This window comes from Barbus barbus (assembly GCF_936440315.1).
Source record: "Barbus barbus genome assembly, chromosome: 14".
NCBI lineage: Eukaryota > Metazoa > Chordata > Actinopteri > Cypriniformes > Cyprinidae > Barbus > Barbus barbus.
In genome coordinates, this window is record NC_136742.1 from 27,002,521 (window position 1) to 27,027,827 (window position 25,307).

General features: G+C 37.3%; 3 protein-coding genes across 3 annotated transcripts; 2 read left to right on the forward strand and 1 right to left on the reverse strand.

Annotated features, from left to right (window-relative positions):
* The first annotated feature begins 717 nt into the window (after positions 1-717).
* Positions 718-16,773, forward strand: LOC306880491 (poly [ADP-ribose] polymerase 1-like). The gene is made up of 23 exons (XM_079434032.1): positions 718-946; positions 1,650-1,812; positions 1,937-2,052; positions 2,136-2,350; positions 6,423-6,504; positions 6,904-7,020; positions 7,208-7,384; positions 7,472-7,646; positions 8,551-8,691; positions 8,948-9,190; positions 9,709-9,774; positions 11,504-11,636; positions 12,016-12,211; positions 12,508-12,636; positions 12,758-12,841; positions 12,947-13,069; positions 13,150-13,278; positions 13,366-13,464; positions 13,645-13,797; positions 14,245-14,372; positions 14,961-15,022; positions 15,336-15,450; positions 15,595-16,773. The coding sequence occupies exons 1-23, from the start codon at positions 824-826 to the stop codon at positions 15,674-15,676; spliced, it is 3,051 nt and encodes a 1,016-aa protein (XP_079290158.1). The 5' UTR covers positions 718-823; the 3' UTR covers positions 15,677-16,773.
* LOC306880493 (adenosine receptor A1-like) lies at positions 2,906-4,547 on the reverse strand. Its single transcript, XM_079434035.1, has one exon. The coding sequence runs from the start codon at positions 4,541-4,543 to the stop codon at positions 3,380-3,382; it is 1,164 nt and encodes a 387-aa protein (XP_079290161.1). The 5' UTR covers positions 4,544-4,547; the 3' UTR covers positions 2,906-3,379.
* A 387-nt stretch (positions 16,774-17,160) lies between the features above and the next one.
* Positions 17,161-25,181, forward strand: LOC306880564 (protein lin-9 homolog). Its single transcript, XM_079434169.1, has 15 exons — positions 17,161-17,227; positions 18,058-18,090; positions 18,215-18,303; positions 18,731-18,835; positions 18,937-19,067; positions 19,367-19,492; positions 20,713-20,870; positions 21,071-21,204; positions 21,318-21,443; positions 21,971-22,072; positions 22,161-22,241; positions 22,328-22,453; positions 22,600-22,782; positions 24,071-24,168; positions 24,302-25,181. The coding sequence occupies exons 1-15, from the start codon at positions 17,197-17,199 to the stop codon at positions 24,405-24,407; spliced, it is 1,629 nt and encodes a 542-aa protein (XP_079290295.1). The 5' UTR covers positions 17,161-17,196; the 3' UTR covers positions 24,408-25,181.
* Positions 25,182-25,307: the final 126 nt, after the last annotated feature.

Consider the following 25,307-nt stretch of genomic DNA (forward strand, 5'->3'; position numbering starts at 1 on the left):
TTTTGTATCTCATAGGATTAATAAAGAAGATTCAGAAAATTTTAAATTTTTTAATATCTATAATATTTGTTTTTAAGGGTAAAATATAGTTTTATAATATAGTAAAATAATAATCTTTACTTTTTCTGATTTTCATTTATATTAATATACATTTTAATGCCATTACAATGTAAAAATGCATGTGTAACAGCCATTTTATGTTGCCTTTGGACTGAACTATACTGTTTTATCTACCAAAATATCTACCACCTTTAAACACACTTATTAATAATCAGAGTATTTTATTGAAAACATAACATGTCATACTTAAAACCCACAAAGATTAACTGATTTAGTAGTCTTTTGCAGCAATTGTTTTATATTTCATTGTCATGTACCGTGATTACACCATGGTATTCTTTCTTCTAGTACTATGCATTTGTATAATGAAACAATTTGCATATATTAAAATGAATGAATGAAAATAAATGAATGTATCTGCCTTTTGTCTGTTCTTTTCTTTATGCTAGAAATCCAGTTGTGCTCAGGTGAACATGTGATTAAGTTTAGAAGTGATAAGTTATTAAAGTTATAATTAAAAACATACCGCCTCTTTTTCTTACCAATGTGGACGTACAAGTGTTAAGTTTATAAAATAACTCTCTTTAGACACGTAGCTCTGAGTTCGATTAACTCCGCCTGCGCATATTCTCTATTCTAGAGGAATGTAGACTCGATTAGTTTGGGCTGGTATTCTGCACGCGGGCTGTTGCATTGTAGTTGTTGGCCTTTCTGACCACAATAAGATTGCAAACTTGTGTTTTTCAAATTTATAAACGGAGAAATGGCTGATTCACAGGATGACAAACTCTTCAAAGCTGAATACGCGAAAAGTGGACGCGCCTCTTGCAAGAACTGCAAAGAAAACATTGCTAAAGACACGCTAAGAATGGCTATTATGGTGCAGGTGAGGAATTATGTACAACTTTGATTCAGTGATACTGATAGAATAACATGTATTTTTGGAAATGCATTTGGTTTTGCATTTATGCTCTTGAATGTATAATCAATGCGATTGCATATAAGTTACACGAATGAATGAAAGTGCCTCAGGCCCAGGAGGAGTTTAAATGGTTTGCAGTCATGGGATGAAAGGAATCAGCAGTGATTTCCTATGGCCATATGTTTATTCTGGCATTTAGTGATGCTTTGGGCAACATGAGCAAGAAATAAATGTAAAAAGATGCTGTTTTGTAGGAACAAAAAAATAACAAAGCTGTGTTATTGCAATGCATTAATAATACAATATAAACAATGTGTTTAAAGTGGCCAAATTTAATCTATTTTTAATTAGAATTCTATGCACACTGACTTATTACTTATAACTCAATGTTTACATTTGGTCGTGAAAGACTACTGTAGCACCATTGACACGCAAGAGTGCTTTAAAATACACAAAATAAGTGAAGCCGTAATCTGTTTTACTGTATATTCTCAGCTATAATAGGATCAAATGACAATTTTTCTGACTGCAGTTGTGTTTTTGCGTGCTTTCAGTTTCACTTTGCAGGCTTTTCATTCATTGTTACATACTTTTTGTGCCATATTTAGTTTAATGTTTTTTTATCTAGTTGGATTTTACTCATCTGGCACCTGTCTGTCTTTCACAGTCTCCCATGTTTGATGGCAAAGTGCCTCACTGGCACCATTTTTCCTGCTTTTGGCTCCGGGCTGAAGTACAGTCACCCTCTGACATATCTGGGTTTACTGACCTCCGCTGGGGCGACCAGGAAAAAGTGAAGAAAGCCATTGAGAGCGGAGGTGCTACCGGAGGTGATTTGTTTATATTCCTTTTGACCTAATCACTGATTTTGCTTTGCTGAGTTTGCCATATGGGCTGCAAAGCAGTTAAGTCACTAAGTCTTAAATTAATTCATTAATCCTCATTGCTTTGCAGGGAAAGGAGAGCAGAAGGGAGCAGCTAAAGGGGAGAAGACACGGAATGACTTTGCAGTGGAGTACGCCAAATCCAACAGAAGCACCTGCAAGGGGTGTGATCAAAAAATCGAAAAGGTACATATTTCATTACCTTTTGTTAAAGAAATTATGCTTTTTGAACACAAGAAGTTAATCTGTTCTTCCCTGCTGGTGTTCAGGACCACATACGTGTGTCAAAGAAGACATTGGACCCAGAGAAACCTCAGCTTGGTCTAATAGATCGCTGGTACCACACTGGCTGCTTTGTGAGCCGCCGCGAGGAGCTATTGTTTAAACCAGAGTACAGTGCCGCCCAGCTCAAAGGTTTCGCAGCTCTACGAGATGAAGACAAAGAGGAGCTGAAGAAAAGGCTTTCTGCTGTGAAGAATGAAGGGTGAGCTTTTGATTTCTTGTTTAGGTTGCTGTCATGCATCAAACTATATAAGCACCGCTTTAGGATGCTTTTTGCTTCTTTATTTAGACTTACCAAAAAAGTCAGTATAAACATTTATTTAAAATGGACAGGTTTGTGTAGCAATTTCTGCTTGAAAGATTTAGCAGGGATCCGTCATACGTTTCAAAACATGAGCAAAGTATTGTTATCTACAGAAGTCTATCACAAGTAAAAAAAAAAAAATTGTTTTTATTTGTCACATACACAATTATACAGAATATAACCTGCATTTAACCCATCCAAGTGTACACTCAGTAGCGAACATACACCCGGATCAGTGGGCAGCCAACGCTGCGGCGCCCGGGGAGCAGTTGGGGGTTCGGTGCCTTGCTCAAGGGTCTCACCTCAGTCGTGGTATTGAGGGTGGAGAGAGCGCTGGACATTCACTCCCCCCACCTACAATCCCTGCCGGACCTGAGACTCGAACCCACAACCTTCGGGTTACAAGTCCAACTCTCTATCCACTAGGCCACGACTGCCCCACTTCCGCGCCGCCTCGCTCTGCCGCGATCCTCCTCATCTGACGTTTGACCGTGACGAAGATCTGCGCATAGATGAGGAACATCACCACAAGCGGGGTCACTTATTGTGAAGTCATATTGTAGAAAACCGCAATATGACTTCACAATAAGTGAGATTATCAAATCGTAAAGGCTGCGGTTTAATTCAAAAAATAGTGCAGGCCCACCAACAAGCACAGCAAACCTGGAGTTTTTTTTTTTTTTTTTTGTAATTTTTATCAGAAAAATCACAATTAGATATTTTTCCCCCCAAATCCTGCATCCATAGTCTCAAATCGTAATTAAAAATAGTATTTTCTCTCTCAAATTAAAGAATGTTTTTCAGAAATATAAAGCACTTACAAAATACAGGTCTGGTTTTGCACATTAAACCATCTTAGAATTATGTTTTCAATCCCATTAAGATTCTTTTCAGTTTTATCTTTGGGACTAGACTAAGTATTATTGTTCAGGATCTTTGAATGTTATTGCCTCCTCCATTGTCATGCTGTTCATCCCCATCACTGATGCCCCTGCAGCACATGAAGATGGCCTTGAACGCATTTCTGAAGGTTTTCATCTTGTAGGCGTAGAGGAAAGGGTTAACAGCCGAGTTTGCATGGGAGAGAATGATAGCCGTTAGTAACAGCGGTAGAGGCACAGGACATGACGGACACAGCAACAGGAAGCAGTTGATGATATGTAGCGGAATCCAGCAGGTCGTGAAAAGGAAGAGGACCAGGAAGAGCGAAGTGGCCATCTTCATCTCTTTCTTCATCTTTGCTGTTCCCTCCGTGATGGCCGCGCCGCCTCGCTCTGCCGCGATCCTCCTCATCTGACGTTTGACCGTGACGAAGATCTGCGCATAGATGAGGAACATCACCACAAGTGGGGTCAGAACGCAGGCGAAGAAGTTGAAGTAGACCATGTAGGTCATGTCCACCACGAAGACGAAGAAACAGTAGCCAGACTCGGGCGGAGGCTTGTGCCAACCCATCAGCGGCACCAGACCAATCAGGAAGGCCAGCGTCCAAGTAAAACACAAGACCAGCACTGCGTTGCGAGCTGTCATGAGTCGGTGGTACTGGAAGGGCATGAAGATGGCAATGTAACGCTCAATGGCGATCGCCAGCAGGCTAAAAATGGAGCTCTGGGTTAACATGATCAGTACAGATAACATTAGCAAACACAGATACAGATTGTGCCGTGGAATGCCCAGGTCTGTCATGATGGCGCAAGGGATCGCCAGTGAACCCACGCAGATATCCGCCACCGCTAATGACACCAGAAAGTAGTTAGTAACTGTTTGGAGCTTCCTGTTTAGTCCAACTGCAGCACAAACTAGCAGGTTACCCACAGTGGAGAGAAGGGCTATGACAAGCTCGGCTATCATGTAAGGCAGGTTTATAGATGCTAGGATGCTTGGCGCTGCTGTTGTTGTAGTAGAAGTAGAGGTTGTAGTAGTAGTGGTTGTGGTGGTGGCTTGGGTTAGTTTACCTTGCGTAAGTGTCGACATGGTGGATGTGGCAAACTGCAAAAAGGTGGTATTTTCATAAGAGGTGACATTCATGAAAGTCGTGTTTGTGTAGAGGAGAGTCGGCAGGAATGTGAAGTTGGCAATAGGCTGAGTCATTTTGACCTATAAACATAAAAGCAAAAAAGAAAGAAAAATGAGGATTGAAAATCAGGTATTAAGCTTTACGTTAAAATGATTTGTCTGTTCACTTCTAATATGCCTTTAATTTTCACTGTCTGAAATAATGTCTTCCAATGTTAAAGTAAACAAAAAATAAAAGAACATTAGTTAAAAGCATAGAATCTGTTTATTACTTCAATTTCCAAAATTAATACGTCAGTTTACATTAATATAAGTAACAATAATGGTATTAATATAATTCTGTTTTTATTGAAATTGTTATAATATGCAGCATTAATGTACCATTTAAAATAACTTTCATTTTAATATATTTTAAAATCATTCTGATATGCTGATTTCTTATTGTTATCAATTTTGCAAACAGTGCAGCTTAATATTTTTGTGGAAACACATTTTTTCAAGAGTCAAATACAATCTTTTGAAATGGTAAAAATGTCTTAATATGTCAATTTAAAGCATCCTTGCTGAATAAAAGTGTTAATGTTTAAAAGTATTAATCTAAACAAATATACATCTAAGTATATCAAAGAAATAAATAGTTTAAATTATGAAACATCTATATAAAAAGTAAATATTAATGTACCTACCAAGTCTCTGTCGTTTGTTTCGTATATTTTTGAGATGCCACTCGTCGCTTGATGTTGTTTGCCTATGTTCTGCCAATGCATTTGACTACTTTGGATCTACTTGGAGAAGTTCTTGCGTCCATGAGCAAAAGACGCCACTTCATTTATTTTCTCTCTCCCCGTGTCGCTTTTCACCCGCAGCTATGATAAGGGCTTTTATAAGCCTTTCATTCTAATGGGAAGAATGGTCTTGTTTGTGTTTTTCCCTCTCTGGGTCATCGATTTGATCTCCGGTGTCCATTATTGTCACCCAAATGGATGTTAATTACATTCTGGAGGGGAAATAGGCACTGCAGTGATGTTGAGATCAGTTTAAGTGCCTGTCATGAGGTGATTAATTAATGATCGGCATTATGATGGCTGCCGGATAGAGGATCCTGTCCAGACATGACTGTGACTCAGGAGACTGTTAATCTTCTAATGAGGTCCACTGATAGAAGAGCCTCTGGGTTAAAACACACACTCATGGGTGACCAGATTCTCTCTGTAGGATTAACTCAAATCCACGAGGTGGAAAGGTTTTCACCATCAGGTGATGAGATCATGGATCAGGGTTTGTTTTTTGTTTTTTTTCAAGTTTATAATGCTGGTGTACATAATGCAATTGTACATCTATGTACACCTGATCACTCTGAAAGGGTTTATATGATGATAACTATACATGTAAACTGCTTATTACATGACTACTTACAAATACGGACACAACTGTTATTTATTTAATTTATATAATTTTAAAAACAGTATTTACAGTTTTTTAATATTAGTTAGCATTTTATCATGTGGTTTTCATTTGAATTTGAATTTAGTTTTATTTTATTTTATTTTTTTTATCTTTCTAATTAGATTTTTTTTTTTTGCCAAGTATTTCTATTTAATATTTTTAGGTTTTCATCTTAATATACTTTTATTTTATTTTATTCAAGCTTTATATGAATAAATGTAAAGAGATTTGTAATAGCTTTTGTTAACAATAACAATGCTGTGTAGGTTATTATTTGCCTGGGTAAGTTATACAATTTAGCAACATGATACAGAAGAAATAACAATTCAATGTCACAGCTGAACTTTTACAATTAAGAGAAAAATTTGAATTGAAATAATCAGTTTTTTATAAAGCGTATTTAAGTAATGTCCTTAGGATATAAATGCAATGCATTGTGTTTTCATAAAGTGTTTTATGCTCATGCGTTTGGTTGTCTTTGTTTGAAAAAAATTATAATAATTCTCAGGAAGAGAAAGATAGATGATGTAGATGGAGGAGTCTCCAAGAAACAGAAGAAAGAAGATGAAAAACTGGAGCTGAAACTGAAGGTATGAGTTGTTTCTGATATCATAAAGATGGATTATTGTGGATTATTTTTACCTAGTAACAAATTAATTAGCACCAATATAATGTTATAGAGATTTTGAAGCACGCTTTTCCATTTTAGCTTTATTATCTTTACTATTTTATTATATTCCATCATTTAGCATTTATCATCTTAAAATGATTATATGGTATTATTGTTTTTTATATATAAATTTTATTATTTGCATTAAGTGTTATTTTTCTGTTACCAAAACAGATCTAAGAATTTTATTACATTAGTTGTGTTGTCTGTAGAAAAAGTGTTTTCTCCCAACATTTAACTAATTGCTCTTAGATTATTCTGTAAATTAGTAAGTATATCAGTCTGAAAATGCTTTTGTCTGGTTCTCAATGTATTCCAGGAGCAAAGCCAGCTGATCTGGGGAATTAAGGACAAGATGAAGAAATTCTGCTCCATCAATGACATGAAGGAACTGCTTATTGCCAACAATCAGGAAGTTCCCTCTGGGGAGTCAAATGTAAGTGTGCAATACAGAAAAGCTGAATTGATGTCCTGATTTGACCTCAAGCTCACTATCTGACTAGCAATTTCAATAGTAGCATCAAAAGTCAGATACCAAAGAGAATCTTTGATATTATTATTTTAATTTATGACTCTGTGTATCATTTCTCTAATGAAACTATTTATGGCTGTTTAATTGACAGATCATAGACCGCCTTTCAGATTGCATGGCGTTTGGGTCCTTGAAGCCTTGTGAGACTTGCAAAGGGCAGCTTGTATTTAAGGGCGATGCATACTACTGTACTGGAGACATCTCTGCATGGACCAAATGTGTGTTCAAGACTCAGATGCCTGATCGCAAAGACTGGGTCACTCCTAAGGTAAGTGCTGTAGATCTGTGATAGTTGCATGTTCATGCAGGTGAATTTCAGCACCTAACATGTCCTGCAAATGTTATTCTTCCTCAGGAGTTCAGTGAGATTCCATTCTTGAAGAAGTTTAAGTTTCAACGGCAGGACCGTGTCTTTCCCAAAGATGCCCCTCCTGCAGCCCCCACCCCCTCGTCTGCTCCTGCTACTGTGACCTCAGCTGCCCCGAGCGCGTCTACTGCCGCCAGTAATAACCTCACTGAGGTGCCTGCAGGTCAGTGACTCACAGAAACCTTGAGGAATGCTCAGGTTTATTTAGTGGTCAGTCATTTTAAGTTTTTTGAACAGCAGTTACCCATTTACCGATTTTTAATGAATTAATTGGTAAATTCCTCGGTAAAATAAGTATTTGGTCACCTACAAACAAGCAAGATTTCTGGCTCTCACAGACCTGCAACTTCTTCTTTAAGAGGCTCCTCTGTCCTCCACTCGTTACCTGTATTAATGGCACCCGTTTGAACTCGTTATCAGTATAAAAGACACTTGTCCACAACCTCAAACAGTCACACTCCAAACTCCACTATGGCCAAGAACAAAGAGCTGTCGAAGGACACCAGAAACAAAATTGTAGACCTGTTGCATCCAATATTACTTACTTTTATATACATTTTAATTTTAGTTTATGAAATCTTTTTTTTTTTTTTAGTTTAATTTTGGTGATATTATTATTAGTTGCTAAAGCAGCATTTCTCATTTTCAGGTTTCCAATATATAATATATTGTATTTCAGATATATTCTAATTAACAAATTTCATATTCATTATTTAAAGTTTATCTTTAGTATAACAACAAAAACAATAATGGCAATTTTATTTGATTTTATTTACTTATAAAATGTAGGTTGTAGACACTGGGGAGGCTACGTTGGCTTTTTATTCATTGTAGTAAATTACTTTCACTTTAGAGACACAACATTCAGACAGAGACACATTTTTATTTGTGTCTTGATGTATACATTCTGAATTTGTTATGTCCCAAAATTCATATTAAAATATTTTGATGGAAACCAGAATTTTTTAATTCTCTTAAAAATTGATATGGAAAGCAAGTTAAGCGGATACTATTATATTAGGCTCTTTCAATTTTTATGAGTGTAAAGTTTGTTTTTCTCAATCTAGATAAGCCTCTGACTGGATTGAAGCTGCTTGCTGTGGGAAAGCTTCGTAAGAACAAAGATGAGCTGAAAAATGCAGTGGAAGAACTGGGTGGAAAAATCACAGGCTCTGCCAACAAAGCTGCTCTCTGCCTCAGCAGCAAGAGTGAGTGATGTTCTGTAACTCTTTTCCAAACCCTTGTGAGTTGCCTTGCTGTCAAAGTAGACAGAATGCTGACTGACTAAAATAAGTTATGCTCGGTATGATACAAAACAAGGTGTGTGTGTGTTAACTAGGTGTTTTGTTTGTACTCGCCGACTAATAAATTTGTCCCTTCTGGTTTGTCGCCAACTTGTTTATTTGTTGGCGTGTGTCGCTTCGAAATTCATTAATAACTTGCTCTGTTCCTTTTGTGTCTCAGAGGAGATTGAAAAAATGAGTAAGAAGATGGAGGAGGTGATGGACGCAGGTGTGCGTGTGGTGGCAGAGGACTTCCTCACTGACATCAAGGAGTCTGGCAAGGCCCTCCAGGAGCTCATCTCCCTGCACGCCATCTCTCCCTGGGGTGCTGAAGTTAAAGTTGAGTCCCAGGCTGCAGCCCCGGCCTCTAAATCCACTGGCGCTCATTCCTCAAAGAGTGCTGGCAGAGTCAAAGAGGAAGAAGGTTAGAAAGATGCATTTTAATTTTCCATTAAAACTTCTTATAAAGAAAGATTAAAAAATGTAACTCCTGTATGCACATGCACCAGATTAAATTTTAGTTATTTAGGTTCCGCTGACCGTGAAACAAAATCTGGAAGTGATTTTGAGCAGGATTTGTTTGGGTAAAACATGTTAGGCTGTAATATGATTAAAATTATAATAGCATATTTATGTATGTATTATTTAAAAAAAATAATGAAGTATATAATAACATTTATTTATATAACACATATTATTTATTGTATGTTATATATAAATATTTAATAAACTTAAAATATATTTTGTGTGTGTATATAATCCACTGTTTTAAAGAAATAAGATGTTTTTTATTCAAAGTTGTTGTAGTTTTGTTCTAGGATTGTTAGAAGCATTTTCAAATTCCATTTCTATAATGCATTAACATGATTTGTAATTTGGAAATCTTAAAAGACAGTGTTATACACTCTTGCTGATAATAATGCTGATTTCTTACTCCGGCAGGTGGAAGCAAATCAAAGAAAATGAAACTGACAGTGAAAGGAGGGGCAGCAGTTGATCCGGAATCAGGTGAGACTGAGTCTGTTTTTCCATTACACTTTGAGATGAGAGTTAATCTTATATCTGGATATGTTTTATATATATACAGTGCCCTCCAAAAGTATTGGAACAGTAAGGCCAATTCCTTTATTTTTGCTGTAGACTGAAAACATTTGGGTTTGACATCAAAAGATGAATATGAGATGAGAGATTAACATTTCAGCTTTTATTTACAGGTATTTTCATCTGGATCTGATACACAACTTAGAAGATAGCACCTTTTGTTTGAACCCACCCATTTTTCATGTTACCAAAAATTATTGGAACAGATCGAATTAACATAGATTAAAGTGAAAAAGACTTCATATTTAGTTGCAAATCCTTTGCTTTCAATAACTGCATCAAGCCTGTGACCCATTGACATCACCAAACTTTTGCATTCTTCTTTTGTGATGCTTTTCCAGGCTTTCACCGCAGCCTCTTTCAGTTTTGGGGGGTTACTCCCTTCAGTCTCTTCTTTAGCAGGTAAAATGCATACCCTACAGGGTTTAAGTGTGGACATTGACTTGGCCAGTCTAAAACCTTCCACTTCTTGCCCCTGATGAACTCCTTTGTTGTTTTGGCACTATGTTTTGGGTCATTATCTTACTGCATGATGAAGGATCTCCCAATCAGTTTGGTTGCATCTTTCTGTAAATTGTCAGACAAAATATTTCTGTAGAGTTAATTTTGCTGCTGCCATCATGTGTTACATCATTAATGAACATTAATGAGCCTGTCCCAGAAGAAGCGATGAAAGCCCAAGCCATTACATTACTTGTGTAATGTGTACTATAATGTACACCTGTGTACACTGTGTTTCAGGTGAGCTTGTATGTTTGGGATCATGAGCAGATCCTTTCTTTCTCCAAACTTTAGCCTTTCCATCACTTTGGTCCATAAAATCAGTCCATAAGACCTTGTCCCAGAGGCTCGTCTCCTATTCTTCTTGCTAATGAGTGGTTTTCATCTTCTGGTGTAGCCTCTGTACTTGTGATCATGAAGTCTTCTGCGAACAGTAGATTGTGATACCTTCACTCCTGCCCTCTGGAGGTTGTTGCTGATGTCACTAACAGTTGTTGTAGGGTCTTTCTTTACAGCCGTCACAATGTTTCTGTCATCAACTGCAGATGTTTTCCTTGATCTACCCGTTTGAGGTGTTACTTAGTACACCAGTGGTTTCTTTCTTCCTCAGGAGATTCTGAATGGTTGTACTTGCTATTGCCAGTGTTTGTGCAATGGTTTGATTGATTTTTCTTCATCTCTCAGCTTCACAATGGCTCGTTTTTTACCCAGACACCTCTCTGGTTTTCATGTTGGTTACACGTCTAACTAACTATAAATGCAGTCTGCACGGATCTGAAACTGAGCACAGACATTCAGTGCTATTTATTGTTTGAATAATCAATTACACAATCACACCAGTGCAACAAAACACACCTGTCAGTCACATGTTCCAATACTTTTGGTAACATGAAAAATGGGTGGGTTCCAACAAAAGGTGCTATCTTCTAAGTTGTGTATCAGATCCAGATGAAAATACCTGTAAATAAAAGCTGAAATGTTAATCTCTCATCTCATATTCATCTTTTGATGTCAAACCCAAATGTTTACAGTCTACAGCAAAAATAAAGGAATTGGCCTTACTGTCCCAATACTTTTGGAGGGCACTGTATATATATTGTTTGTGCAATGCCTTAATCATGATTTGATTGCTCAGGTCTGGAAAGCTGTGCTCATGTACTGGATCAGAATGGGAAGATTTACAGTGCCACACTGGGTCTTGTGGACATCGTCAGAGGGACAAACTCATACTACAAACTACAGCTGCTGGAGGATGATGTTAAGAAACAGTGAGCCTAACCCATTTTTGTGATTCATTTGGATTCCTTTCACACACATATCATTTTACTTGTTCATCATTAGACAGCCTATTTAATTGCACAACATAAGCAATCCATAATAATTTCATACTGTATATACAGGTTTCTTAGGTGTAATAGTAAGTACTTTACAAGCAGCATTTTTAACCAGTGCCTAGTTCAAAACCTTCAAATGGATGTGCATTAGTTGCAAATGTTTCTCGTGATGTATTTCTCTTATAAAAGTGTGAATATAGGGTACAAATTACTGTAAACTACTTTTTAAGTTCAATTGTTATATGAGTAATGCCTTATAATTATTTGACACACAGGGCCTCTCGTCTTGAGCATGCTTGTGTTGCTTTTTCAGATACTGGGTGTTCAGGTCATGGGGTCGAGTCGGCACCACCATTGGGGGAAACAAACTAGACAAGTTTTACGATAAGAACTCTGCTATGGACAATTTCTGCAGCGTGTATGAGGAAAAGACTGGGAATGCCTGGGCCTCCAGCAACTTCACAAAATATCCCAATAAGTTTTATCCTCTAGAGATTGACTATGGACAGGTAAGAACTGGAACAACATCTAGCCAAAGCACTATTGGATATGTAAGAGTGTGATTTTTAAAAAGCATTGCTAGAATTGTGCATACATTCGTTAACATGAATTAGAGGCTGTCAGAAAGGCCCTTACTGTCAAAGACCATAAATAATCTCACTTTGGAAATGTGCTGAGGCTCACGAATGAGTCCTGGCCTCCCTTGATAGAGAGCCTATAATGTAAACATAGTGTTAAAGTATTAAACAAGTTGTTTATAGTTTAATTAAAACCGTTATGGAGCTTTCTGCATATATTTATCCAGGACGAGGAGGCTGTGAAGAAGTTAACTGCGAGCGCAGGTGCTAAATCCAAGCTGGACAAACCCATCCAAGACCTTATCCGAATGATCTTTGATGTGGAGAGCATGAAGAAAGCCATGGTTGAGTTTGAGGTGTGTTCACTTCCTCCTCTCTTTTTTTTTTTTTGGAAAGAAGATGGTGAAATGGCACTAAAACTGTCTATATTTGTTGTGGTCGTATATGTGAGGATAACTTGTGTAATTTCTCCTACAGATCGACTTGCAGAAGATGCCTTTAGGAAAACTGAGTAAGAGACAGATCCAGAGTGCTTATTCCCTCCTGAGTGAGGTCCAACAGGTTGGTTCTGAGAGCTGGATCTCAACCAGTGTGTTAAAAGTCTGGTTCTTCCTATTTCTGTCTCCTTTATCCTAACTTCATTTTTGCTTTCATTCATTTCTGTAGGCTGTAGCAGATAGCGCTGCAGAAGCACAGATCTTAGATCTGTCCAATCGCTTCTACACACTGATACCTCACGACTTCGGCATGAAGAAACCACCACTGTTGAATAACATGGATTACATACAGGTACGACTTGGGAAACCATCTAAAGATTGTCCGGCAACAGTGTGGTGGTTGTACTCAATCCTGTTGCATATCCATTATAGCAAAAGGTGCAGATGCTGGACAACCTGTTGGACATTGAGGTGGCCTACAGCCTGCTACGGGGAGGAGTGGATGACAATAAGAAAGATCCCATTGACATTAACTATGAGAAACTCAACACCAAAATTGAGGTAAAATGTGTTTCACTGGAAGAGCTATACTTCACTACCATGATGTGGTCATGTTGTAGTGATTGATACTGATTTTTTGGTTTCTAGGTGGTCGACAAGTCATCAAGTGAGGCTCAGCTTATCCACCAATATGTGAAGAACACACACGCTGCTACTCACAACACCTATACACTGGATGTGGAGGAGGTGAGGTTAACTCTATAAAGCCTGCTGTATGTGAACTTTTTTTTTTTTAATAAACTTTTGAATTTTCAGTCTTTACAGAGTTCACTAGTGCATTAAATATTGCTTCGTATATGAATAGAGTACGCTATAGCTGTAAAATAACAAGTTTTATCTCTGACTACTGCGTTTTTGTATTGTTAGATCTTTAAGATTGACAGGGAGGGTGAGTCCCAGCGTTTCCGTCCTTTCAAAGAATTACACAACCGGCAGCTGTTGTGGCACGGCTCCCGCGCCACCAACTACGCAGGTATCCTGTCTCAGGGTCTGCGTATCGCTCCTCCTGAAGCTCCAGTGGTAAGTTTCTGCATACTCCATTGCTGTTGGCTGCTTCTCTCTGAAAAAAATGAGAATGCAAAAGCCTTTTTATTGTAAAGAAAAATAAAAATTAACTGTATTAGAGCAGTTTCTTGACATGGAGAATCAAAATGTTCTTTATTTGCACATATAAGAGGTTTCAGAACTCAAAACTCAAACTCCCCAATTTAAAATATGAACATCTTTAAACTCACCAGCCTAAAACATGAATTATTATTTTCTACCCTTTTAATGACATGTCTGAGTGAATGAAAATAAAGATGTTTTGTGAATGTAAATTATTCTAAACAAGCTGCTGGTTTTGCAAAACTTGTTTTATTTAAAGATGCAGCAGTGCCGAACATTTAGAATGTTGGAATATTTAGAATGTTGCAATACTACTGTACTCTAATCATATGTGTTCTGTTTATGTGATTTTTAATACAGACAGGTTACATGTTTGGCAAAGGTGTTTACTTTGCTGACATGGTGTCGAAGAGTGCAAACTACTGCCACACATCCCAGGCTGATCCTGTTGGCCTCATTATGTTAGGAGAGGTTGCCCTTGGAAACATGTAAGAGATGCTCTTTTTGTCCTAGTTGTAAGTTAACATGCTAGAGTACAAATTTTTGGGGTCAGTTAAATTTTTATTTTTAAAGATGTCTCTTATGCTCACCAATGCTGCATTTATGTAATCAAAATACATTAAAAACAGTCATTTTTAAAAATATTATTACAATTTAAAAGAACTGTTTTCTATTTTATCATTGTAAAATGTAATTTATTATTGTGATGGCAAAGCTGAATTTTCTGTATCTTTCTCTATAATTTTCTGTGTTTCCAGAATTTCCTTCAGAAATCATTCTATTATGCTGATTTGGTGGAAACCAAAAAGAACAGCATTTATTTAAAAAGCTACACGTTATGAAATAAGTTTAATATTTTAACATTGTAAATGTCTTTACTATTACTTTGATCTATTTAATGCATTCTCATTCAATAAAAGTATTTTCTTTAAAAAAAAACTGTACTGACCCCAAAACTTTGAGCAGTAGTGTATGTCAACGATTGGAAATTAGGAAGGCTAAGTATGGTGTGCCCTTTTATTATTCATTGTTTTCTGCTCTAAAGATCTGATTGTGATTTTTGTTCTACTCTAAAGGCATGAATTGAAGAAAGCCTCACACATTACAAAGGTACCAAAGGGTAAACACAGTGTAAAAGGTAAGATGGCTCTACATTCAAGTCAAGTCTTTATTATCTTTATTTATATAGCGCTTTATACAATACAGATTACGTCAAAGGAGCTTTACAGTGTCAAACAGGAAAAATGTGTGCTGATGTTGCAAGAGGACAATAGAAAACAGTCCGTTGTTGATTCAGTTATGTCATCATCCAGCTGAGCTCAGTTCAGTTCTCTTCAAATAGATATTTTTTTTATTTAAAGTTAAGCTGCTGTTTAAAATGTCCAAAACTCAAGAAGTCTAGAAGTATGCTTCTGATAGACACGTTTTTAACATGCGTCTTCTGTTTGAAGGTTTGGGAAGAACTGCTCCAGACCCGAGAGCTACCGTATCTCTGAACGGAGTGGATGTTCCTCTGGGCAAAGGCATCAACACAAATATTGAAGACACAAGTCTGCTCTACAACGAGTATCCTTTTGTTTTCTCCATAATTCATTTTCCTTCTTGCTCTTGTTTATCTCTTGTTGTAGGTCAATATATATCTCAAATATATTTAGACAATTACATATTCTCTATCTTTCACTGTTTCCCTTGACTCTGACTTTCCTCCAGGTACATTGTGTATGATATTGCTCAAGTTAACCTAAAATACCTGCTGAAGATTCGCTTCAACTACCAGTCCTCTCTGTGGTGAGACAGCGGATGCGATCTGTCCAGGTGGACAGGCTTTTAGACGCCACCGAAGCCCACTGCTACAGCTTTAGCACCATGACCAAGCAGCATATGGGTTGATAAATGATTAAATCAGTTCTCTAGCGCTTCAACAGCACATTTCCTGTTGCTTTGTCTGTTAATTTGGAGTAGGTTAAGTGGCTATATCTAAATTGTATCACTGAGTTGTTGCAAATATTGCAGGCTTTGGTACATATTCACAGAAATGATTGGACACAGATCTTTCTTATAAGCTACCAACGATGATAGGTAGACAGTCTTCCATGTTTCATAGACTTTTTCTTTAATAGTTTTTCTAAACCTGAAATCAGGTTAACTTTTTTGTTTGTCTTCTCAATATTAAAAGAAGAAAATGTACAGTTTTAGAAAGAAAATGTTGTAAGCTAGGATATAGCCTGCCATAAGCGAGTAACCTTTTACTAGAATTGACAATGTATGGACAAATATTTTGTATGTTTAATCTGTACCATCCCTGTTTTGCTTTTCAGTTTTCTGTCCCTTTGGCCAACTAAAATGGCAATGAAAAGCTAAAAGCAATGGCTGCTGCTGTACTCACGCACCTGTAATCTTTTTTTGCTTTTGGTAAACACTGCTCCACAGCGGTTTTGTGGATAAGCTGTTCATATCCTGTCAAATGTCTTTGCATCATAAATAAAACGGACTAAAATGAACTCAAATGTACCAGACTGATCCATTTCTGTACATTTTGTTATTAAAATTGTTCAGTAATACAGCATCTGTTCTGACCAAATCTTTATGGAATTTTATTATGGGCTTACCACATTAAAAAAAATATGTAAAGCATAGAAGCTATGCCATGTTGGTGGATATTTGCATTAAATCTTTCAGAGTAACAATAATCTACTGTTGGAGCTTTGTTTACAGCGTCAGGAACTATAATACATTTTTATAAGTAGGTCTAGACTACCCAAAAGCACCTTGGTACTATGTTTTCACTATGTTACTGTGTATGTGTCTCTGACACTAACAGCCATGCATTCATAGTTTTCCCCTGTGGTTACTATGACTTTGTAATAAACTACGGCAGTGGTTCTAGACATTTTTGGCTTAATAATGCATTAATAATAATGCAATAATGCATATTTCAATGAAATAGTATATGTTAAATATTAAAAATAAATGCTCAGGTCACAACGTAATTTTAAGCTTTTTTATTATTATTATTTAGATTATTTTTTAATTATTTTATTAAAACAAAGTTAATTTAGTCATTTAAGTCCTAAGGAATTCCTAGTCATGAGGAAACCTTTCAAACTTGTTTTAAAAAATAAGAAAGTGGCTAAAAATTAAAAAAACACACCTGATCAGTCCTAATGGATTTTGAGATTCTTGTATTTGCATACAATGTACATGAAATCTACATGTTTGTGAGCGCAGACTGTGGAGTGTTTGAACTGCCCTCTCCGTCCCACAATGCATCGCGGCACTCGGCCTTTGAAAAACCGGCGCGGCTAATTCAAGATGGCGGAGCTCGAGCAGCTGTTAGACGAGAGTGAGTAATAAAACTAACTCCTCACTAGAGCTTCATAACCCTCTTGTCGAGCATATGTACACTTTTAAGGCGCTTTATAACGCATGTTATTTGACATACATTTCAAGTGTTTTTCATTGTTGTGAGTGGTGTTAAAATAGACGCAAAGTTATTAGCGCTGGGGCTAACGAGCTAACAGTTAGCTTTCAGAAGCTACTACTATAAATAAATATCATACCTGAGGAGGTTTTCGCCTAACAATCCCTTTATAATGCTTTATTTATGACCAAAACGAATCTTGCGGTTGATAGTAGTAGTGTGGTGGTTATAATACGGACAGAGTTTAACTTCACAGACATTTATAGGGTCGTAACTCGATGACAGCTGCTGGGTTTTGTTGTTTTTGTCAGTGTCAGTCTGTTTGTGTTGTACGTGTAATAAATAAACACTTTCCATATGTTAACAGCATGTTAAAAACACTCTCTCTATATGATGCAATACTGGTGTCTAGAATTTATCTGGTTTATCACAATAAATCTCTGGATTTCTCCCCCCACGGTCATATATATGCTTTGTTTTTATTGCATTAGGATTGCGGAGGATGTAATAGTAACTGCCCGAAGCATGATTAACATGTAGCATTTATATTATGGAATTAAACTTGTATTATTTAGCACCTTTAGTATCTTTGTGGAGTTAGATGAATATGAACTTAATACCTTTGCCCTGAGTGTGTTGCATAAATTTAAGATTTGCTTTTTTAGATGTTTAATCGTCTTTCTTTTGAAAATGTTATGTTTAGATATATATCAAAGTCATCCATTGTTCATCCGTTGTTCTTTTGTCTTCAGGCTCTTCAGCTAAAGCCCTTGTAAGTTTAAGAGGTATGTCAGTCTGTTGTTTGTGACACCTGCAACTATTGTGCTGCACATTGTCACAAAGTGCTGAGTCTTTACATCCCAGCCACAGCTTAGTAATTGTTGGCCCTGTTGTTTTGCTTTTCTACAGAAGGAAGTTTGTCTAATACTCTAAATGAGAAGAACAATTTAACAAAATCTCAAACCACCAGGGGACGGAGCAGTTATGTTACGGAAACGGTAAGTTGTCATTAATGCTTCATACTTGAAGTTGCTGCAATTCCAGGTTGGCTTACAATAGACCTTAATCAAGGTAGCGCTGTATGTATTTTTTTTACTGGAATGACAATTAAGCTTTGAGGGTTAGAACTTAGAAGTAGTACAGTGTGTTCAACAGATTGTACTTTTCTTTAACAACAGCGATTTAAATGTTTTTTGGGTGGGTGGGTGACTTTTAGTTAACATAAATTCCATAACAGCTTTGAAAGTTATCAGGTATGAAAATGATGTGATCTAGGACATTTATACAGTGTGTACCATTTCGCACAGCCTTGTTTTCATCTGCCTTTAATTCAGTAGGGTGCCTACCTGACCAAGGTCCATGGTAGCACCTTTGCCTTTTAATGTTTACTGACCCTAAATATCTCCTGTCTGCTTTGTCCTTCAGCCAACAAGGAGCTCAAAGAGGAGTCGACTGTCGTGCGAGGATGAGGAGCGGCCGCTCGCCTCCAGATCTCCCAGGAGAAGCCAGAGGGTCACCACTGTGCCTCAGGTGAGAGATGTGCTTTTAAAGAGACATTACCCTATTGACATAAAGATTAGTGATTTTAGCATTTTTAATGACCAGCAAAATTTGAATGTTTTCCTTTTCAGAAACTTACAAATGTCACAACACCAGACAAAAGGGCTTCACAAAAAATCGGACTGAGACTAAGAAACTTGCTCAAACTTCCCAAAGCGCACAAATGGTGCATCTATGAATGGTTCTATTCAAATATTGACAGGTATGTTCTGCAAACCTTAGATTTCCAGTCACTGTGCAGTTTTTGTGCTGTTAATATTCACATTCTTATATTTTAATCATTTTGAGTATTGGAAAGCGATAGTGGTGTCTGCCTTCCATAAATATGATATTGCATTTCCGTTATTAATAGATTATTAATATGAATAGACCCCTAAATAGTCTGCTTGACTGATTACTAACTTTTATTGTGCATATATCAGCATTAATTTGGCATCTTGCTAGAACACTAATATGTTATGTTTCTGCCTTTCCAATTGTCATCTTTTTCATGTTTTTTAGGCCTTTATTTGAAGGAGACAATGACTTTTGCCTGTGTCTGAAGGAGTCTTTTCCTAATCTAAAGACCAGAAAGTTGACCAGAGTTGAATGGGGAACAATCAGAAGACTTATGGGCAAACCTCGAAGGTTAACTGGCTGCTCACTTTCAACCTTGTACAGTAATAAATGCCCATAACATGCAGTGCTGATATCATTGAATTCAGACGCTTGCACTAGAGATGCACCGAATGTTCGGCAACCGAAATTGAATAAGCGAAAAGACCAAATAAATTGTACCGAACAATGACATGACGTGATCAAATAGAAGCATGCACTAATGCAGCAAACACGTATGCAGTGTGAAAGAATTTAAACTGTCAGTGAAAGACGTAAAAATCATTACAAGCACGAAGCACTGACAACGAGAGACTGCTTAGCGCTGCATCTCATGTCTCCGATGAGAAGAGGAAGGGGTGGTTGTTGCTGGTTACTATGATCGCGAAATTATTGAAATCGCGAAATGGCCTCAAACAATTAGTAAATAAACTGCAAAATGTATTTAAACAGCACTGTACGAGCTCGCGTCGCCAGGGTTCAAAGTCCAAAGCGCAAGAAAAATCTGTGATAAAACACCGTTTACTCATCATTTGCTCAGTAACATTGTTTTATAATTTTTTTTAAAGACGTGACAATGTGATACGTGTGACAAACATCTTCCCAAATTCGTAATGAGAATCATATATATATATATATCTCTGCATGCTGTAGTCAACAAAAAGCACTATCATCCTGCGAGTTTCTGCCAAAATAATATCTAAGAAAAAACAACTCCATCAACATTCATAAATGTTAGTATTGTAATTTTATAGTTGCTCTGTAAAATAAAATAAAAATAAAGACAATAATAATGATGATAATTACCCTACAACAACTCTATACATTTATTATAACATTCACACATAGTGTTAAAATTGGGATCTGTAATATATTCTAATGTTTTAAAAGTCTCTTCTGCTCCGCAAGGCTGCATTTATTTGTACAGTAAAAAATACATGCCTGATTCAAGAAGGGGGTCAAATGGCCCAAAAATATTATTTTAGTAACTTATTAATTTTAAGTTAAATTGTGCTGCTTTGGTATGTCGGAGATGCCTTTTTTTTATTTGAAAACAGTAAAAAGCACATTTTGCTATTTAATTTATGCAATGGTGAAAAAAATGGCAAAATAGGCCTACATGGGGGAAAAAATTCGAAAAACCATGTTCAATATTCGGCCTTAGACCCAGTGTTTAATTTTGTTCTGCTTCGGCCAAGAATTTTCATTTCGGTGCATCCCGAGCTTGTACTTATGCGTCTCATGTTTTTCAGATGTTCCTCAGCATTCTTCGCTGAAGAGCGAATGGCTTTGAAACAGAAGAGGCAGAAGATGCGTCTCCTGCAGCAGAGGAAAATCACAGATATGTCTCTATGCAAAGACCTGCCCGATGAGATTCCTTTGCCCTTGGTCATTGGCACTAAAGTTACAGGTGAGGATTTGATTATAAATGTTTGATATCTGACACAATCAGCAGATGTGTAAGGAGCATTTTGAAATAGACCTTTTAGGTCTTCAGACTGTAAGTTTAGAATGAACTTGATCTAGAAATATTGTAGTTTTCAATTGTTTATTTTTTTATGCTCATTGTGCTGAAATAAAAAAATTAGAATTTTTTTTTTCAAACTGTAGCTCGTCTTAGGGGTGTCCATGATGGCCTGTTTACTGGTCAGATTGATGCAGTAGATACTAGTGCAGCAACGTATCGTGTGACCTTTGACAGAAATGGGCTCGGCACACACACTGTTCCTGACTACGAAGTGCTTGTAAGAAAATTACTGTCTTATCACAAATGGCCATTATAATTTGTGTCGTTTTTTAAAACGATAAACTGTCATTTGATTTGAATGGCTAACACTCCCCAATGCTTTCTCTCCAGAGCAATGAACCTCATGAGACGATGCCCATATCTGCTTTCGCTCAGAAACAGAGGCCACCTCGTTTCCTGAACTTTCTGACCCCACCCCGCGGGTCCTATCCCGGCTCAACCCAGTCCATCTTAATGGTAAAATGAGACTTGTCAAATGTGTTTTTTAAATGGGGTTGTTAACTGGTGTGTCATTATCCTGAAATGTTTTGGAGGTCTGTTCTGCTAGGGTTGCAGGCAACAGAGACAAAACTGGGTTAAATGCAAATAATAAAATGCAACAACGTGTGGTTCGTTCCAGCCACAAAGTGTTTCCTTTGGTGAATAATTGGGTGCCAAAAGTGCAACCATTTCAAAAGCCATTTAGAAACCAAACACTTAATTTTTAAAGGCAGGTCTGTGCCATTTGAATCATTTTGCATGTTGTTGGGCTATTCATAGATTTTAGTGTTTGATTTTAGGATATTGTTTTGTTTGCTTTTATGACAATTTTGATACTGTGCAGGTTAGGGTTAGCATATAGGGTTGCTTCATATGCAGTGAACAATTTGTGTCCTGAAGCAAAACTAGTTGAGAACCACTGACATGAATAATAGATGTTCAAAATTAAATTACACCAAAGTGTTTGGAAAAATAATCTTAGCCTCTTTTTGCTCTGTTCCTAGGATAACGACCCTCTGTTCAGTCAGTCTCCCTGGAGAAGTAAACTGACAGGAACTGATGGAGAGACACTGGGTGGCTTTCCTGTCAAGTTTCTTGTGCAAGTGGTGAGAATTGTTACTACTAAACTATTAATGTTGTCTATGTACTTGAATTTCCACAGAATTTCAATATTTTGTTTTATTCTCCTGCTAGACACGCCTGTCCAAAATCCTCATGATTAAAAAAGAACACATAAAGCATTTGAAGGAGATGAACACAGAAGCTGAGAAGCTGGTAAGATTTTAAGCTGATATGGTGGTGTTTTTGTACATGTTAATTTAGTAGTATGCCATGTAAGTTCGTCCATTATTCCTCTGCAGAAGTCCTATTCCATGCCGATCGGATTGGACTTGCAGAAGAGATATGCCACAACAGTACTGGACCTGGAACAGCTTAATAAAGACCTCAACAAAGTCCTTCGTGAAGTACAGCAGTTTTGCTATGAGGTATATACATTTCTTTTACCCACCCCACCACATGACCAAACTTGCTTTCCAGACCTTCAGTTGGTTTTCTTCACAAAATCCTGGACATAAAGTATGCATTTAAATTCACTTTCATCCATTTTTCATCCGTGATCTTCTCTGTTCAGCTGGCTCCAGATCAGGGCATGCAGCCTGCAGATCAGCCCAGTGAGTTGCGACGGCGCTGTGAAGAAGAGTCACAGGAAGTTGTGCGTCAGAGTAATTCATTGCCTGATGGAGAACAGCGTGTCCAGAGCCCCAGCCTCACCCAACTCGTCTCTCGTCTTACGGCACTCCTCCTGCAGATCAGGGTACCAGACTAAACTGTTTACTTCTGTATGTCATTTAAAACATAGAACAATTTAGCATTTTCTGAAGGAAGCATGCCTTATCACTATAATAGTTTTTCACCACAGAATTAAAAATGGCACCTTGTTTCTTTTTATTCTCACTTTTCATCTCACATTTTTTCCTTCATTTCCCCAGAATTCTGATTTTACATAGCTCACTTTTTTTTTCTTCTTCTCTGAATTCTGAGTTTACATCTCATAATTCTGACTTTTCTTTTGCCACAAAATAGAAAAGGTAACTTGACTTTTTATGACAATTCTGACTGTTCTTGTAATTCTGAGACAAATGTCCTTTTCTTTTTGTGGCGGAAATAAGCTTCCACATTGAAAAGCATGCATAGAGCACAGACCAGGAACTTGTGTAGCCTGACTACGTCAGACTTCATACTTCCACTCAATTTCAGTTCGCTTCTGTACTCAGTCTGATATAGCAAACTAGCTCCCAGATTATCTCCGGCTCTGCACCAGCCGTCCAACCAACGAACAGAGGGCGCGCTGAGAGCCGAATTGAAGATTGTAGTTTAGGTTAGGTAAATCTAAAACTACAGCGGACATGGAGACACAGGATGCTATTCACTCTGTTGTGGAGAATATTCTCGGCATTTGCCAACTGAAGCCCGAACAAGAAGACCGTTTGGTTCACATTTTGAATGGAGGTCATGTTGTGGCCCTACTCCCGACAGGTTTTGGGAGTCAACTGTTTATTTATCAACTGTTACTGTTCGTCAGCGAGAAACTGGGGAGTCTCTACTGTCAAATATTAGTTTAGATGCACTAATTGTACCGTGGATGCGTAGATTTACTTCACATAATCTGCAAAAGTCGTTTGCAGCCATCTTCACTCCAGTATTTCGCTCGATGGTTTTGTTTTCGCCGCATCCCTGTGTTTACAGTGGAAGTTCGAGGCGGCGCATAACATATGTCATAACCAAACGTTATGTGATTGGTTTATGAGTACACCAATGATTTTAAACTTCAGACAAGCGCCCCCCCACGAGAAAGTAAGCGCTTGTCAATTATGCCCTTCCAGACTCGCATATCAAAGCGAAGTAGCAGAGTTTGGTATTACTAGGCTAGAACTTGTGAGCCTAGACTACCACAATGAAGCATGAAGAATACTAATCAATTAGCAGCTCAGTTGCTCAACTTTTTCATTCAGATCTGTCAAGCTATTTCAAGTGCCTCAATGACACATGCAAATGTACTTCACATTGAATCCTGATCATTTTTCTTTCCTTATTTAATGCAGTGTTTGGCCGAAGGGGGAGACTTGAATTCATTTGAATTCAAATCACTCACAGACTCTCTAAACGACATAAAGAGTTCAATAGATGACTCCAACCTGAGGTAATACATGTTTTCCTCCACTTATTTTACATTGTTTTTATTTTTGGCACTTTGAAAGTTCTAGTCGCACAGTGCTGATACAGTCTTGAAAAAAAACCTCCTATGATCACCTACAATGATCTGTTTTCTACAGTTGTTTGCAGGATAATGTGGAGATCCATGTAGCACACATACAGAGCGGGCTGAGTCAGCTGGGTAACCTCCATGCTTTCTCTGCCAACAACACCAACAGAACGTGACTGAAATAAACTTGTACACTTCCCAATCTCAAATACGGACAGCGACACACCTCTTCAGTTTATCACTTTGTTCTTTTGTGTTCATTCTGTTTGACGTTATGAAAGGTCAGAATGTGTGTTCAGTAACTGTACCTGCACAAGTAGTGTTAAAATTCCCTGCCTGATGACACCAAAGTGTCTGAAGATGTTCAACTTGCAAGCAAAAAAAGTGGAGTGTGAAGTTTAGTAGATGTAACTGTTTGGTCATTTCAGATGTTGCTCACACTCAATTTTATATTTAAGTTTCCCCTTATTTTTTATTATTGGTTTCCAACTAGGGTGCATGCCGAATGGCACTCCTGATTGGTGCAGTTTTGTATAATTTTATTTCCTCTCTCTTTTTCGAAGTGTGTAACTTTGAGTGTCCTGAGAGATGAGGTACTGTTCTGTCTGTTTTAAACTGTTCTGTATGTTTTAAATATGTACATTGTAGATAACTGTACAGTTCACTCAAAATATATCAATAAATCGATCATATCTAGGGTAATGTGGACATTTTTTGACTTGACAGATTTAGGTATTTTTGCAAAGCAACCAATCTGTTTACAAGTCCTATAATAGACAGCTGTGTGGAATGAAACAGTTTGTCTCGTCCTTAGAAGAAGAAATAAATCACCCAAATGCCCCACTGGTGTATGTTTAAAATGCGTTAGTTTTCTGTGGGTTTTTTTTTTAAGCCTATAAGTGTATGCATGAGACAGATGTTTGTAAATAAATTGATTTCTATTATCTTCATGAAGGCTCAGAGTCTGTATACTGATGTTTTTTTTTTATTTATCAATGTAGAATGACTTCCTTTGCACCCATAGTGTCATAAATCACAAAACATAATATACAATAATCTGAAATATACAATAAATA